The sequence below is a fragment of the Taurulus bubalis genome (assembly GCF_910589615.1).
Source record: "Taurulus bubalis genome assembly, chromosome: 17".
NCBI classification, from domain to species: domain Eukaryota; kingdom Metazoa; phylum Chordata; class Actinopteri; order Perciformes; family Cottidae; genus Taurulus; species Taurulus bubalis.
Window position 1 is genome coordinate 21,414,813 of NC_136605.1, and position 16,946 is coordinate 21,431,758.

The window sequence follows — 16,946 nt, forward strand, 5'->3', positions numbered from 1 at the left end:
ACCAGTTAAACACCAGTTACACACCAGTTAAAGACCAGTTAAAGACCAGTTACACACCAGTTAAACACCAGTTAAACACGAGTTACACACCAGTTACACACCAGTTAAAGACCAGTTACACACCAGTTACACACCAGTTAAAGACCAGTTAAACACGAGTTACACACTAGTTACACACCAGTTACACACCAGTTAAAGACCAGTTTCACACCAGTTAAAGACCAGTTACACACCAGTTACACACCAGTTAAACACCAGTTACACACCAGTTAAAGACTAGTTAAAGACCAGTTAAAGACCAGTTACACACCAGTTACACACCAGTTAAACACCAGTTACACACCAGTTACACACCAGTTAAACACCAGTTACACACCAGTTACACACCAGTTACACACCAGTTAAAGACCAGTTACACACCAGTTACACACCAGTTAAACACCAGTTACACACCAGTTACACACCAGTTACACACCAGTTAAAGACCAGTTAAAGACCAGTTAAAGACCAGTTACACACCAGTTACACACCAGTTAAACACCAGTTAAACACCAGTTACACACCAGTTAAAGATCAGTTAAAGACCAGTTAAAGACCAGTTACACACCAGTTACACACCAGTTAAACACCAGTTAAACACCAGTTACACACCAGTTAAAGATCAGTTAAAGATCAGTTAAAGACCAGTTACACACAAGTTTCACACCAGTTACACACCAGTTACACACCAGTTAAAGACCAGTTACACACCAGTTACACACCAGTTAAACACCAGTTAAAGACCAGTTACACACCAGTTACACACCAGTTAAAGACCAGTTAAACACGAGTTACACACTAGTTACACACCAGTTACACACCAGTTAAAGACCAGTTTCACACCAGTTAAAGACTAGTTAAAGACCAGTTAAAGACCAGTTACACACCAGTTACACACCAGTTAAACACCAGTTACACACCAGTTAAAGACTAGTTAAAGACCAGTTAAAGACCAGTTACACACCAGTTACACACCAGTTAAACACCAGTTACACACCAGTTACACACCAGTTAAACACCAGTTACACACCAGTTAAAGACCAGTTACACACCAGTTACACGCCAGTTAAACACCAGTTACACACCAGTTAAAGACCAGTTACACACCAGTTACACACCAGTTAAACACCAGTTACACACCAGTTAAAGACCAGTTACACACCAGTTACACGCCAGTTAAACACCAGTTACACACCAGTTAAAGACCAGTTACACACCAGTTACACACCAGTTAAACACCAGTTACACACCAGTTAAAGACCAGTTACACACCAGTTACACACCAGTTAAAGACCAGTTAAACACGAGTTACACACTAGTTACACACCAGTTACACACCAGTTAAAGACCAGTTTCACACCAGTTAAAGACCAGTTACACACCAGTTACACACCAGTTAAACACCAGTTACACACCAGTTAAAGACTAGTTAAAGACCAGTTAAAGACCAGTTACACACCAGTTACACACCAGTTAAACACCAGTTACACACCAGTTACACACCAGTTAAACACCAGTTACACACCAGTTAAAGACCAGTTACACACCAGTTACACGCCAGTTAAACACCAGTTACACACCAGTTACACACCAGTTACACACCAGTTAAAGACCAGTTACACACCAGTTACACACCAGTTAAACACCAGTTACACACCAGTTACACACCAGTTAAAGACCAGTTAAAGACCAGTTAAAGACCAGTTACACACCAGTTACACACCAGTTAAACACCAGTTAAACACCAGTTACACACCAGTTAAAGATCAGTTAAAGATCAGTTAAAGACCAGTTACACACAAGTTTCACACCAGTTACACACCAGTTACACACCAGTTACACACCAGTTACACACCAGTTAAAGACCAGTTACACACCAGTTACACACCAGTTAAACACCAGTTACACACCAGTTAAACACCAGTTACACACCAGTTAAAGATCAGTTAAAGATCAGTTAAAGACCAGTTACACACAAGTTTCACACCAGTTACACACCAGTTAAACACCAGTTACACACCAGTTAAAGACCAGTTAAAGACCAGTTAAACACCAGTTACACACCAGTTAAAGATCAGTTAAAGACCAGTTAAAGACCAGTTACACACCAGTTAAAGATCAGTTAAAGACCAGTTAAACACCAGTTACACACCAGTTAAAGATCAGTTAAAGACCAGTTAAACACCAGTTACACACCAGTTAAAGATCAGTTAAAGACCAGTTAAAGACCAGTTACACACCAGTTAAAGATCAGTTAAAGATCAGTTAAAGACCAGTTACACACAAGTTTCACACCAGTTACACACCAGTTAAACACCAGTTACACACCAGTTAAAGACCAGTTAAAGACCAGTTAAACACCAGTTACACACCAGTTAAAGATCAGTTAAAGACCAGTTAAAGACCAGTTTCACACCAGTTCACGGCCCCAGTTGACCCGCTTGTGATCCGGCGAGCTGCGTAAGATAAATATGATTTCATATCACATTTCCCTCTTGTCTCCGGCGCCTCTGCTGCTTCATGCTTCATGCTGATAGTGTCGGTGTTCCTCGGCCACAGACGGGATCGCCGAGCAGCAGAAGAGGTTCCAGCGACGCCTCCTGCAGCTTCCTGCTTGTAATCATCATTATATTCGCTTCATGGCGTCGTTATTCCTCTCAGAAGAGCAGTGGGAATATCGTCTTCTTCTTCAGGGGAAACGATCTGTGTGCTGGGCGAGGCGGGGACTCGAGCCCAGCTCCTGCAGGAAGTGGAAGCTCTGGGTTCGGAGACGCGTTAAAGGCGTTAAAGGCCCGGCGGCGTTTCGGTTTCCAGATATAAAAACGCTTTTATGGTTTAGAGATTCATGATTCAAAGACTAATAATGTAGTTTTTTATGATGGAGGTCTGCAGGAGATTCTTTAGTGGAAGTGATTTCATTACTTTGTCTGATTGCTTTCTAAATTCACCCAAAGTTACCATTACATAACACCTCATTTGCATATTTAAACATAAGAGTTCATAAAACTTGTAATACGATAAATAATCTTCTTAATGTCAGTTTCATTGCGATATCTATGAGTTCACACACACACACACACACAGAGTCATATTACAGGATGTGATAGAGTCAGTATTTATTGACCTATGGGCCACAGAGAGCGTGATGGACTCCACCTGTAGGTCACACACACACACACACACACACACACACACACACACACACACACACACACGGTCATGTTGACTTTAATGAAACAACAGATCAGATATTGTCGCCGTGGCAGCAGGATGTTTGTTCTGTTCGTTCAGCCGGTTTCTCTTCAGATTATTAAAGATTATCAAAGACACGGAAAACAAAGAAAGACAAAGAAAACATGAAATTTCATTATTTAATCAGAGGGTCTAATTATTCTGAACGTCACACTTGAGCCTCTAGTTCAGTGTTTTGTCTGTCAATCACCCTGTAGCCCCGCCCCTAAAGCGTCCCCTGCTTTATGGTCTGTTTGACTCTAAATGACCATAATTTACTAAATGAACATCATGCTGTATTGAAGAAGACTTGAAACTAGAGATTGAGACATAAACTCATGTTTACCATGTTTACTGAGGGAATACATCAAGAGAAGTAGAGTCATTTATATAGACTTCTATACAACCAGAGGAGTCACCCCCTGGTGGTCAGGAGAGATAATGCAGCTTCAACACATGAAGCATAAACTTCTATACAACCAGAGGAGTCGCCCCCTGGTGGTCAGGAGAGAGAATGCAGCTTTAACTCATGAAGCATATACTTCTATACAACCAGAAGAAGAAGTCAAATGTGTTGTTATTATATATCCATACGGCTACAGATCAATCTTCTTCATCTTGGGACAGATGTGATTATTTTAATACACAGATACTTCAATAAAAAGATGCAGCCGCACACACACACACACACACACACACACACACAGTTCCATCATATCGTGTTACACACTCATCACATCAGTAGAATCTGAGGTTTCTTTTGGCAATCCTGAGGTCTAGTTGCTAAGCAACCAAGGGAGTTTCTAAAAGCATTGGTATCTCCTCTGCAGAGGAGGAGGGGGCTGTGTGTGTGTGTGTGTGTGTGTGTGTGTGTGTGTGTGTGTGTGTGTGTGTGTGTGTGTGTGTGTGTGTGTGTGTGTTGAACACGGAATGTGATGTTGTGTTGAGTCGTATCTGAAGCTGATTATGTAACAACAGTCGTCTCTATAAATATTTACTGACCCTGCTTCAAACAGCCAAATCCTGCTGGCTGCTGTTTGTCCTGCTTCCTGTTTATTTAGAAGAAACACTGAGTCAAAACACTGAGAGTCAAAATATTGAGAGTCAAAACACAGAATCAAACCACAAAGAGTCAAAACACTAAGAGCCAAATAGAAAGAGTCAAAACACAAAGAATCAAACACAGAGTCAAACACAAATAGTCGAAACACAAAGAGTCAAACACAAATTGTCAAACACAACGAGTCAAACACAGAGAGTTAAACACAATGAGTGACAGATTATGAGTCAAACACAGAGTCAAACACAGAGTCAAACACAAAGAGTCAAACACAGAGTCAAACACAAAGAGTCAAACACAAAGAGTTAAACACAGAGAGTCAAACGCAACAAGTCAAACACAGAGAGTTAAACACAGTCAAACACAAAGCGTTAAACACAAATATTCAAACACAATGAATGAAAGATTGTGAGTCAAACACAAAGAGTCAAAAACTGAGAGTTAAACACAGAGAGTCAGAGTCAAAACAGTCAAACAGTGAGAGTCAAACACAAAGAGTCAAACACAACGAGTGAAAGATAATGAGTTAAACACAAATATTCAAACACAATGAGTGAAAGAGAATGAGTCTAACATAAAGAGTCGAAAACTGAGAGTTAAACACAGAGAGTCAGAGTCAAAAACAGTCAAACAGTGAGAGTCAAACACAAATAGTTCAACACAAAGAGTTAAACACGAGTCAAACACAAAGAGTTCAACACAAAGAGTTAAACACAAGTCAAACACAAATAGTCAGAGTCAAAAACAGTCAAACAGTGAGAGTCAAACACAAAGAGTGAAAGATAATGAGTCAAACAGAGTCAAAAACTGAGAGATATACACAAAGAGTTATACACAAAGAGCTAAACACAAAGAGTTGTTATACACAAAGAGTTATACACAGAGTCAAACACAAAGAGTTAAACACAGAGATTCAAATGCAACGAGTCAAACACAGAGAGTTAAACACAGTCAAACACAAAGAGTTAAACACAAAGAGTCAAACACAAATAGTCAAACACAAAGCGTTAAACACAAATATACAAACACAATGAATGAAAGATTGTGAGTCAAACACAAAGAGTCAAAACTGATAGTTAAACACAGAGAGTCAGAGTCAAAAACAGTCAAACAGTGAGAGTCAAACACAAAGAGTCAAACACAACGAGTGAAAGATAATGAGTTAAACACAAGTATTCAAACACAATGAGTGAAAGAGAATGAGTCTAACATAAAGAGTCAAAAACTGAGAGTTAAACACAGAGAGTCAGAGTCAAAAACAGTCAAACAGTGAGAGTCAAACACAAATAGTTCAACACAAAGAGTTAAACACGAGTCAAACACAAAGAGTTCAACACAAAGAGTTAAACACAAGTCAAACACAAATAGTCAGTCAAAAACAGTCAAACAGTGAGAGTCAAACACAAAGAGTGAAAGATAATGAGTCAAACACAGAGTCAAAAACTGAGAGTTATACACAAAGAGTTAAACACAAAGAGCTAAACACAAAGAGTTGTTATACACAAAGAGTTATACACAGAGTCAAACACAAAGAGTTAAACACAGAGAGTCAAATGCAACGAGTCAAACACAGAGAGTTAAACACAGTCAAACACAAAGAGTTAAACACAAAGAGTCAAACACAAATAGTCAAACACAAAGCGTTAAACACAAATATACAAACACAATGAATGAAAGATTGTGAGTCAAACACAAAGAGTCAAAACTGATAGTTAAACACAGAGAGTCAGAGTCAAAAACAGTCAAACAGTGAGAGTCAAACACAAAGAGTCAAACACAACGAGTGAAAGATAATGAGTTAAACACAAGTATTCAAACACAATGAGTGAAAGAGAATGAGTCTAACATAAAGAGTCAAAAACAGAGTTAAACACAGAGAGTCAGAGTCAAAAACAGTCAAACAGTGAGAGTCAAACACAAATAGTTCAACACAAAGAGTTAAACACGAGTCAAACACAAAGAGTTCAACACAAAGAGTTAAACACAAGTCAAACACAAATAGTCAGTCAAAAACAGTCAAACAGTGAGAGTCAAACACAAAGAGTGAAAGATAATGAGTCAAACACAGAGTCAAAAACTGAGAGTTATACACAAAGAGTTAAACACAAAGAGTTAAAAACTGAGAGTCAAACACTGTCTCTATCTGTCTGTCTGTCTGTCTGTCTCCCCATCTCTGTACCTATGAATCCATCCCATAATCTGCAGCAGACAGTGTCTGAATGTAAATGAGCTGCAGACTATAAACCTGCAGAGTGTTTCGGTTCAGAACAGAAGAACATTTATTATTTAGAGAACTGGTGGACCTGTCACTCGTTTGGTTCCTGCTGGATCCATGAGAGAGAGAGAGAGAGAGAGAGAGAGAGAGAGAGAGAGAGAGAGAGTGTGTGTGTGTGTGTGTGTGTGTGTGTGTGTGTGTGTGTGTGTGTGTGTGTGTTCATGGGGATGATGCAGATATTAGTTGTGACTCCTCATCGTTGTGTAACCTCATTTCAGAAAAGCTGCAGTTCTGAACGGCAACATTTAAAGTTTCTGTAAGAACCAGCGAGCAGCAGCTGTCTGGTCCACCCAGCAGAGGTTGTGGGTTTGAGTCCCCGCACTGCAGAGAGAGAGAGAGAGAGAGAGAGAGAGCGAGAGCTCAGTCAGGCGTCTGGATGTTTGACCACTGCTGCCACCTGCTGGCGGACACGAGCGTCACACCCTGCAGCAGATTTACAGTCATCTGAACTCGTCTGAACTCTCAGGCCCAGAGTGACCCCCAAAGGCCTGAAGACCTGGACCCTCAGAGACTCACTGGACCCCAGGGATTAAATATTGAATATACTCAAATATTTAAGTTAGACTATATTCAATTTAATCACACTTTCCTGAATGTAACAGAGTCAGTTAACATGTTTTATTATATTGTATCTTTCATTTTTTTTTATTATAGCCCTTCACAATAAGATGCACCTTGAGCTTTTATTTGGTTCAACTTCCTGTTTGTTCATGTCGACTGTTTGTTTTTCTCTCTTCTTTCCTTTGTTTGGTTGTGTGGCTGTTATGTCTCTAGAATTTTTAAACGAATTAAAGGTAATAAAATATTATATAGACGATAGAGACCGTGGGTTATTTTTTTATATTTGTTTTCATATTGACGTCTGTAAAATTAGTTTTTATATTAAAACACAAGGTTTCAAACACGTGTCTTCTATGAATGACATTTTATTAATATAATGAATTAGAATAATATTAAAACACTACAGCAGGGGTTCATGAGTTACTAATTTAACTCTTTCAGAGAAATACAAAATATTAAAATAAAACATTTTAACTCTCTGGTTAAATATTAATTTAGAATCTACTTTAATTTCATCAGAATTGAACTTTTAGAAAAACGACAAAGTCCAGTTATTAAGAAAACTTTAATGGTAAAAAACAGAAATCCACAATGAAAGCGTGTCACATGAAACCACTACTGCAGCACCCAGGTCCCACTGCACCCTCGTGGTCCAGGTGAGCAGGGACCAGGACCAGGTGAGCAGGGACCAGGTCCAGGTGAGCAGGGACCAGGTCCAGGTGAGCAGGGACCAGGTCCAGGTGAGCAGGGACCAGGTCCAGGTCCAGGTGAGCAGGTGAGTGCTCCCATCCACCAGCAGGGGGAGGAGCCACAGCCTCCTCCTCTCTGGGTCTGTGGGCTCCTCTTCACGCCCCGGGTCTCACCTTCAGGACGCTCCCAAGGTCATCGGTCGCCAAGGAGGTCGGGTCTAGGTCCAGGTCCAGTTCGGGGTGAGCCGTCCGAGTCGCCCTATCAGGATTCAGAGGGTTAAAAGGAGGAGACTCTTAAAGGGGAAGTTCCTCTAAACGAGTTGTTTTTGCCAGAGAAGAATCTGACGTCATCTGCCAAACGTCATTCAGGAAGGATCCGGTTTTAGGCGTCAGCTAGACGTGACGGCGTGCTGCGCATGCGTAGAATCGGCGACTCCACCGGACGCCAATATAAATAAACACTCTTTAATTCGGCGCAGAATTAAAATAAATAAAAACCACAAATCTAAGTGCAAAATGTGATTTAAGTTCGGCGTGCCGCGCATGCGTAGACTCGGCTCACCTCGCGGTCACGCCTTGCTGTTCTTCTCCATGTTCTGCAGCTTCTCCACGATCTTGCGCTCGTGCCCGGAGGGGAGGGGCCTGTTGGTGTTGTCGCTGGCTTCCTTCTTGGTGCGGCCTTTGCGGGCAGAGCCCTCTGTGGGAGACCTCAGTGTCAACAACAACAACAACAACAACAACAACAACAACAACACAACAACACAACAACACTATCACGAGATAACTCACCTGTGTACTTGTCGGTCAGGTTGTAATATTCGTATTGGTCGTAGTGCTCGTCCTCAAAGCTCGAGGGCTTCATGTTCTTCACGTCCACGTGACTCATGATTATATTTAATGTTTAAAAAAAGTTGAAGGTTTAAAACTCAGTTGTGTGTTCGGTCCTGCAGCAGAAGAGCAGATGTTTTGGTCCCGAAAGAGTTCTGCGTGTTTTATACCGGAGAGCGGGACTCCTCCTCCACGCGCACGCGCGCGCATACACACACACACACACACACACACACTCTTGCAGAATGTTGCGTCATGTCATCAAACAGAAGAACAAGGAGTCCTGTAACTGTTTACTGAAAGAACAACTTACACCTGAAAATGTCTTTTTACTTTAAAGTTATTACCTCACATGTGAATAATAATAATAATAATAATAATAAGTTTCCGTATTCTCACTGTGAACATTTTCCCATTTATTTGTGAATTCTGTAACTGAGAAATGTTTTTTATGAAGTTGTTATCACCATGTGAAGTCTGACCTTCATCATCAGACTTGTTTTGCTCTTTATCAGCACAATGACCTCATTCTGTGTGTGTGTGTGTGTGTGTGTGTGTGTGTGTGTGTGTGTGTGTGTGTGTGTGTGTGTGTGTGTGTGTGTGTGTGCGTGCAAACAAACTTTGGACTGAACTTCTAAAAGTGAAGTTGAACGTCTGAATGCTTTACTGATTGTTGTGTCTGATGAAGAGCAGATTATAGTCATAAAGACTTATTCATAACTCATAGCTCATAAACGTTTATCTCTCCATGTAGTTTAAAGTACAACGCTGAGTCAGAATTATTATAATCAGACTCAAACTAAACACACATTAAATATTGTATTGTTCATAAAAGTCTCTTTAATATTTAACTCAGTCGGTCGTTTCAACAGGAAAATTCTGTTTTTGTAGAAAACAGATGACGTGACTGTTGAGGGAGAGGAGGAGGAGGAAGAGGAGGAGGATGAAGAGGAGAAGGAGGAGGAAGACGAGGAGGAGACGAGGAGGAGACTCGGCCACCAGACTCTATTCATATTTTTGCTATTTTAAGAAACGTTTTGTTTCCTCTGAGCTCAATCTGCAGTTTTCAACTCCTCCTCCTCTTCTTTATCTTCCTCCTCCTCCTCCTCTTCCTCACTGTAAATATTGTCCTGAACATGAGCTGTTGAAGTGCTCCTCCTATATTTGATCTTCCTGAGTAAACAGAGAGCTGCTCTCACTTTTAAACTCACTTCAATCTGTATTTACTTTATTTTCAGATTAAATATAATATTTTCATAACCAGTATTTATTTTTCCCTCCAGTAGAAAAACAGATTAAAGAAACGATGTAACTTTTAATCTTCTTATGCAGAGACAAGCTAGGTGTTTCCACCTGTTTCCAGTCTTTATGCTAAGCTAAGCTAACCGGCTGCTGCTTGCAGGCATCAATCTGAACATATCAAGTGCAATAATATTTTCATACTTCATACTTTTCTAGTTTAGTTTAGTATCACTTCTTATACTTGATATTTATTACTATTGTCTTCTCTTTTCTTCTTTTGTCCTTCAGGATTCATTCAGTTCTAAAGAAAGCTCTAATGTTAGAAAAGTGAAAGTAAACATTATATTTAATTCAATGCAGCTTAATTATAGTTATATATATATATATATATATATATATATATATATATATATATATATATATATATATATATCATCTATCCAAGACAAATAGAGATAATAAAAGGAAGTGCATATGATACATAATGTGCAGGATAATGAAACATACTATGCAAACGTGCAAAAAGACGTTTTATTTTATGAGTTTATTCTGTTTGTCTGAAGTTATGATTATTAAAATAATCATAAAAAAGATTCATGAACCTGCCGGCTTCAGTTTGAGGACATTAGTTATTGATTGACATGTTTATCTCAGACATGGCGCGATAACAAGCTGCAGGTCTGCGTGACCTAATGAGGTCACAGACAGAAGTATTCAGAGTATTTACTCAAGTAAAGTATTCAAAACTCTGCAAAATACTCTTTAACAAAGTAAAACAACTTGCAGGTTTCTTCACTAAATCGCCAATGTCTTGTTTCTGCAAATTTAAATATGAATCATATAATACTTCACGGTGATTTGTGTTTTTAAACTACTTCCAGGTTAAACATCTAAAGAAAGAAAGAAGTACTCTGACAGTAATAGTCCTGCATTCATTAATCAAGTAAAAGTACAAGATATACTTAAAGTACCAAAAGTAAAAGTACGCATTACGCAGAATAATATTCATTGTATTGTAGTATTATAATTATTGATGCGTTAATGTGTTCATCACTTTAAATGTGGAGCTCTTTTTAATGACTTCATCTCCAGTTTAATATAATACATTGTCATGTATTCGTTGATTATATGATTATATAAATGTAGCGGGGTAAAAAGTACAATATTTCCCTGCTGTAAAGTAAATACTCAAGTAGTACAAGTACCTCGAAATGGTTCAAACAAACTTGAGTACACAGTTCTGTGTCAAACCTGCAGTTGCAGACTCCGTCCAGCTGGCAGCGCTGTGAGGCGGCGCCAACTCCGAGATGTGACACCGAAGAAGACGACGAAGAAGAAAACGAAGAAGAAAACGACGAAGAAGAAGAAGCTATCCGTGTTGTTAGCATTAGCAAGTCGACAGTAAATAAAAAGAGAACCTCACACGGTAAGAACATTTTGTGTCCCGGAAACACGCACTGCATGTTTTAGTAGTAACTTCCGGAAGTGGAAATAAATGCAGGTCATGTTTTTGTTGCACAAGCACAACAGTTTAGCCACCTGCTAACAGGTGAGCAGGCTGCACGAGCACGGGCTCGTTCATCCCCACAACTAGCAGCATCTCGTCTCTTTAATAAACACAGTTGTGTATTTTCCCGCCTCCTGATCACTAAAAGCCACCGTCGTCTCTTTGACTTCATAACGAGGCGTTTCTTTTTTTCACACAATCAGAGTTTACGCAGAACTCCATTCAGACATCTGTGAATTCATAACTATTTATTCACTCAGAAGACATACACGCTCAGTGCAATGTTGTTAAGAACCGGTGGGATCCACGTTATTATTCGGCATTCATTGAACGCACCATTTAATAAAGTGTTAAGATGAATAACAATGTGTGCTGGTCCTCCTGAGTCTGACTCCTCCAGTCATTTCTTAACTGGGTTTCCTGTGTTTCGCCTGAACCCCTGAAGGCGGCGACATGTCGGCCGACACCAAGATCGCCGAGTTGCTCACGGAGCTCCATCAGCTCATCAAGCAGACGCAGGTGAGTCGGGCGCGTCCCGGGGATCAAACCGCCGGTTTTTCGGGGCCGAATTGTGTAAACATCAGATGTGTTGTGTCTTCAGGAGGAAAGGTCACGCAGCGAACACAACCTGCTCAACATCCAGAAGACGCACGAGAGGATGCAGACGGAGAACAAGAGTGAGTGTCTTTGCCTCTTTAGCTCCACCTCCTGAGTCCTCGTCCACTCAACCCTTTGTCTCTCTCGTCCCTCAGCGTCTCCTTACTACCGGACCAAGCTCAGAGGACTCTACACCACGGCCAAGGCCGACGCCGAGGCCGAGTGCAGGTGAGGAGGAGGGAGAGAAGAGGAGGAAGAGGAGGAAGAGAAGGAAGGAGAGAAGAGTGGGAAGATGAGGGAGAGAAGAGTGGGAAGAGGAAGGAGAGAAGAGGGGGAGGAAGAGGAAGGAGAGAAGAGGGGGAAGAGGAAGGAGAGAAGAGTGGGAAGAGGAAGGAGAGAAGAGGGGGAAGAGGAAGGAGAGAAGAGGGGGAAGAGGAAGGAGAGAAGAGTGGGAAGAGGAAGGAGAGAAGAGGGGGAGGAAGAGGAAGAAGAAGTAGGAAGAGGATGAGGAGGAAGACAACAACATGAGTTGAAAGCTGCCACTTAAGCTCGGAGGAATCAGTAGAATATTCATGTATATTTATATATATTTATATTCAGTTTTGTACAGAAACAAACAATGAAGTGAGTTTAACGGTTTGTTTTGTTTCTTCTCAGCATTCTGCGTCACGCCTTGGACAAAATAGCAGAAATCAAGTCTCTACTGGAGGAGAGGAGGATAGGTGTGTGTGTGTGTGTGTGTGTGTGTGTGTGTGTGTGTGTGTGTGTGTGTGTGTGTGTGTGTGTGTGTGTGTGTTGAACCGTTTGCTCTGTAAGCTGTGCAACAGGAAGTGAATGTGTCTTCTTCTTCTGCAGCTGCTAAGATGGCGGGCGTGTACAGCGACAGCGACCCTCCCAGGAAGACGATGCGGCGCGGCGTCCTGATGACGCTCCTCCAGCAGTCGGCCATGACGCTTCCTCTGTGGATCGGAAAGCCGGGGGAGAGGTAACATCCATAACCTCTCAGATCAACCTCTCACTCACTCACTCTCACACTCACTCACTCTCTCACACTCACACACTGACCTGTGTCATGTGACCCAGCCCCCCCCCTCTCTGCGGGGCGACCCCGGCCAGCAGCGACTACGTGGCCAAACAAGGAGACAAGGTGGCGGCGAGGGTGAAGGCCGTGGACGGAGACGAGCAGTGGATCCTAGCGGAGGTGGTGAGCTACAACCATTCCACCAACAAGTAAGAGAGCGCACACACACACACACACACACACACACACACACACACACACACACACACACACTCTAGCGAAGGTGGTGAGCTACAACCATTCCACCAACAAGTAACTTTATTTGTTAAAGTTTAAACTGCTTAATAAAAGAGTTTAATTAATTAACTGTTAGCTCTTAATAAAATACATAAATACTCACGAACAAGTACATGAAAATATTATTGATGTATTATGTAAGAAGTAATTTAAAGTCAAATGTAATCTTTTACGGTTATAACTACTTAATATTTGTGTAACTGATCGTGTTTTTGTTCATAAAATCTTAATTTATTGCTTGAGTAGAAGTAAAAAGTAGCAGAAGCTGTGAAATACTCCAGTAAAGTACAAGTACTACTAGGATCTTAAGTTCCACTGTTTGTCTCTTTGTGGCTGTGAGTTGTTGTGAGGTGTTCGATATATTTCCTGCAGTCCCTGAACGCCTCACACTGACCTCTCTTGACCTCTGCAGGTATGAAGTGGACGACATCGACGAAGAGGGCAAAGAGTGAGTGAAATACTTCACGATACTTTATACTTCATACTTAATATACTCTTTATGTTTCCTCATCTCCTCCTTTCGGGCCTCAGAAATGTTTAAACCAAAAACAACAATCAGTCTCTAGTTTCAACTCCTCTGGTTGTATAGAAGTCTATGCTTCATGTGTTAAAGCTGCATTCTCTCTCCTGACCACCAGGGGGCGACTCCTCTGGTTGTATAGAAGTCTATGCTTCATGTGTTAAAGCTGCATTCTCTCTCCTGACCACCAGGGGGTGACTCCTCTGGTTGTATAGAAGTCTATATAAATGACTCTACTTCTCTTGATGTATTCCCTCAGTAAACATTGTAAACATGAGTTTATGTCTCAATCTCTAGTTTCAAGTCTTCTTCAATACAGCATGATGTTCATTTAGTAAATTATGGTCATTTAGAGTCAAACAGACCATGACTGTGTGTGTGTGTGTGTGTGTGTGTGTGTGTGTGTGTGTGTGTGTGTGTGTGTGTGTGTGTGTGTGTGTGTGTGTGTGTGTGTGATCAGGAGACACACTCTGAGCCGGCGGAGGATCATCCCGCTGCCTCAGTGGAAGGCAAACCCAGAGACGGACCCTGAGGCTCTGTTCAGCAAGGACCAGCTGGTTCTGGCTCTCTACCCACAGACCACCTGCTTCTACCGGGCCCTGATCCACACGCCTCCACACCGGGTGAGGCCCCTAGTTAACCTGCTTTACCTAGTTAACCTGCTTTACCTAGTTAACCTGCTTTACCTAGTTAACCTAGTTAATATTCTTAACCTAGTTAACCTGCTTAACCTAGTTGACCTAGTTAGTATTCTTAACCCAGTTAACCTGCTTTACCTAGTTAACATGCTTTACCTAGTTAACCTGCTCGACCTAGTTAACCTGCTTAACCTCATTAATATTCTTGACCTAGTTAACCTGCTTTACCTAGTTAACCTAGTTAATATTCTTAACCTAGTTAACCTGCTCAACCTAGTTAATATTCTTAACCTAGTTAACTTGCGCAACCTAGTTAATATTCTTAACCTAGTTAACCTGCTCAACCTAGTTAATATTCTTAACCTAGTTAACCTGTGCAACCTAGTTAATATTCTTAACCTAGTTAACCTGCTCAACCTAGTTAATATTCTTAACCTAGTTAACCTGCTTTACCTAGTTAACCTAGTTAATATTCTTAACCTAGTTAACCTGCGCAACCTAGTTAATATTCTTAACCTAGTTAACCTGCTTAACCTACTCAACCTAGTTAACCTGCTTAACCTAGTTAACCTGTGCAACCTAATTACTATTCTTAACCTAGTTAACCTGCGCAACCTAGTTAATATTCTTAACCTAGTTAACCTGCTTTACCTAGTTAACATAGTTAATATTCTTAACCTAGTTAACCTGCTCGACCTAGTTAACCTGCTTAACCTAGTTAATATTCTTAACCTAGTTAACCTAGTTAACCTGCTTAACCTACTCAACCTAGTTAATATTCTTAACCTAGTTAACCTGCTTCACCTCGTTAACCTAGTTAATATTCTTTACCTAGTTAACCTGCTCAACCTAGTTAACCTGCTCAACCTAGTTAATATTCTTAACCTAGTCAACCTGCTTGACCTAGTCAACCTGCTTGACCTAGTTGACCTACTCAACCTAGTTAACCTACTTAACCCAGTTAACCTGCTTTACCTAGTTAATCTTCTCAACCTAGTTAACCTGCTTAGTCTAGTTAACCTGCTTTACCTAGTTAACATACTCAACCTAGTTAACCTCGATTTAAGATAAGTTGGGTAAAGATAAGAAAAAGTTAAGATAAGGTAAAACCAGCAGCCGCTCATAGTAATTAATTCTTGTGGCAGAAACCTTTGGTTTTGTTGGATTCTCTTCTTCTCCTCTTCCTCCTCCTCCAAACTCCTCCTCTTCCTCCTCTAAAGTCCTCCTCTTCCTCCTCCCCCAGCCTCAGGACGACTACTCGGTGCTGTTCGAGGACACGTCGTACGCTGACGGCTACTCTCCTCCGCTCAACGTGGCTCAGAGATACGTGGTCGCCTGCAAAGAGAACAAGAAGAAGTGACGAGCAGCTTCTCCGAGAGCTCCCGTTTCCTTTTTTATTCCTGTGTTTGAACTGTACGACATCTTGTTGAGCGTCGATGGAGCGGCTACGACGTTTGCTTAGCGCCGATCCAACCAGACTCCATTCAGAAAACAAGCGTTTTATAAGTCGTCTGCTCGTCGTCTTGAGGAGAAAACAAACAAAAACTGACTTTTTACAGATCGGCATCATGATGAAGTTACTTCTGCATCTTTTTTTTTTTTTCATATCGGTTTATAGAAATGAAATCGCAGCTAAAATGTTTATTTTGGGTTCGTACATCTGTTCTGTGAACGCCAGAGACGGCGGTCCGTGAAGCTCGACGCAGAAGAGAAGAGAAACCTTCAGGACGCAGAGGAGAAAAGGACCCGAGAGTATTGGAACGCACCCCGACTCCTGCATGTTCATAACCCAGTTTACAGTGTTGAGCAGGAGGAGCGTTTGATTTCAAACACCAGCAGCCGGTTCCTCTTCATGTTTGTGGGCGGAGCTGTTTTGCTTTTCTGTCTGTGAACAATTTGTTTTTTTTATTATTATTATTATTATTATTATTATCATGATGACGTGTTGATGATCGTCGTGTGAAACAAGAAACTTAAAAAAAACTGTGATGAAATGTTTCCATGCTTCATTCTACACACACACACACACACACACACACATGGAGACACACACACACACAGTACATGTACTCTAATACTCATTTGAGGTACTTTTACTTTCATGCCACTTTCTACTCATTTTAGCGACTTTACAGATTAAAATATTCACATAAAACACATGACGAGTTTATGAAATGTGATTATCGTTATAAATTAAACTGCAACAGTTCATAAAAGAAAAGCTGAAACCGTTTGTTCAAAATTATTGATTATATTGGTGAATATTTGGATGATTGAAGAAATGTTTCCTGTAAAAATATTTTCTGGTTCTAAATGTAATAATATTAATGTATATTACATTGTATTAGCATTCATTAATCAGTAATAATATTAGAAATTATATATAATATCTCCCGAGAAGAAAATTATGTATTAATTGATTATATAAATGTTTTATTAAT

General features: G+C 40.7%; 2 protein-coding genes across 2 annotated transcripts; one reads left to right on the plus strand and one right to left on the minus strand.

Moving 5' to 3' along the window:
- Positions 1–7,717: 7,717 nt before the first annotated feature.
- On the minus strand, positions 7,718–8,817 carry nupr1b (nuclear protein 1b). Its single transcript, XM_079232572.1, has 3 exons — positions 8,645–8,817; positions 8,418–8,552; positions 7,718–8,114 (listed from the first exon to the last, which is right to left on the minus strand). Exons 1-2 carry the CDS (start codon positions 8,739–8,741, stop codon positions 8,425–8,427), a joined length of 225 nt encoding a protein of 74 aa, XP_079088698.1. The 5' UTR covers positions 8,742–8,817; the 3' UTR covers positions 7,718–8,114; positions 8,418–8,424.
- A 2,460-nt stretch (positions 8,818–11,277) lies between these two features.
- On the plus strand, positions 11,278–16,512 carry sgf29 (SAGA complex associated factor 29). Its single transcript, XM_079232659.1, has 10 exons — positions 11,278–11,351; positions 11,878–11,951; positions 12,034–12,109; positions 12,185–12,257; positions 12,687–12,751; positions 12,885–13,014; positions 13,113–13,259; positions 13,760–13,795; positions 14,328–14,490; positions 15,749–16,512. The coding sequence occupies exons 2-10, from the start codon at positions 11,886–11,888 to the stop codon at positions 15,863–15,865; spliced, it is 873 nt and encodes a 290-aa protein (XP_079088785.1). The 5' UTR covers positions 11,278–11,351; positions 11,878–11,885; the 3' UTR covers positions 15,866–16,512.
- Positions 16,513–16,946: the final 434 nt, after the last annotated feature.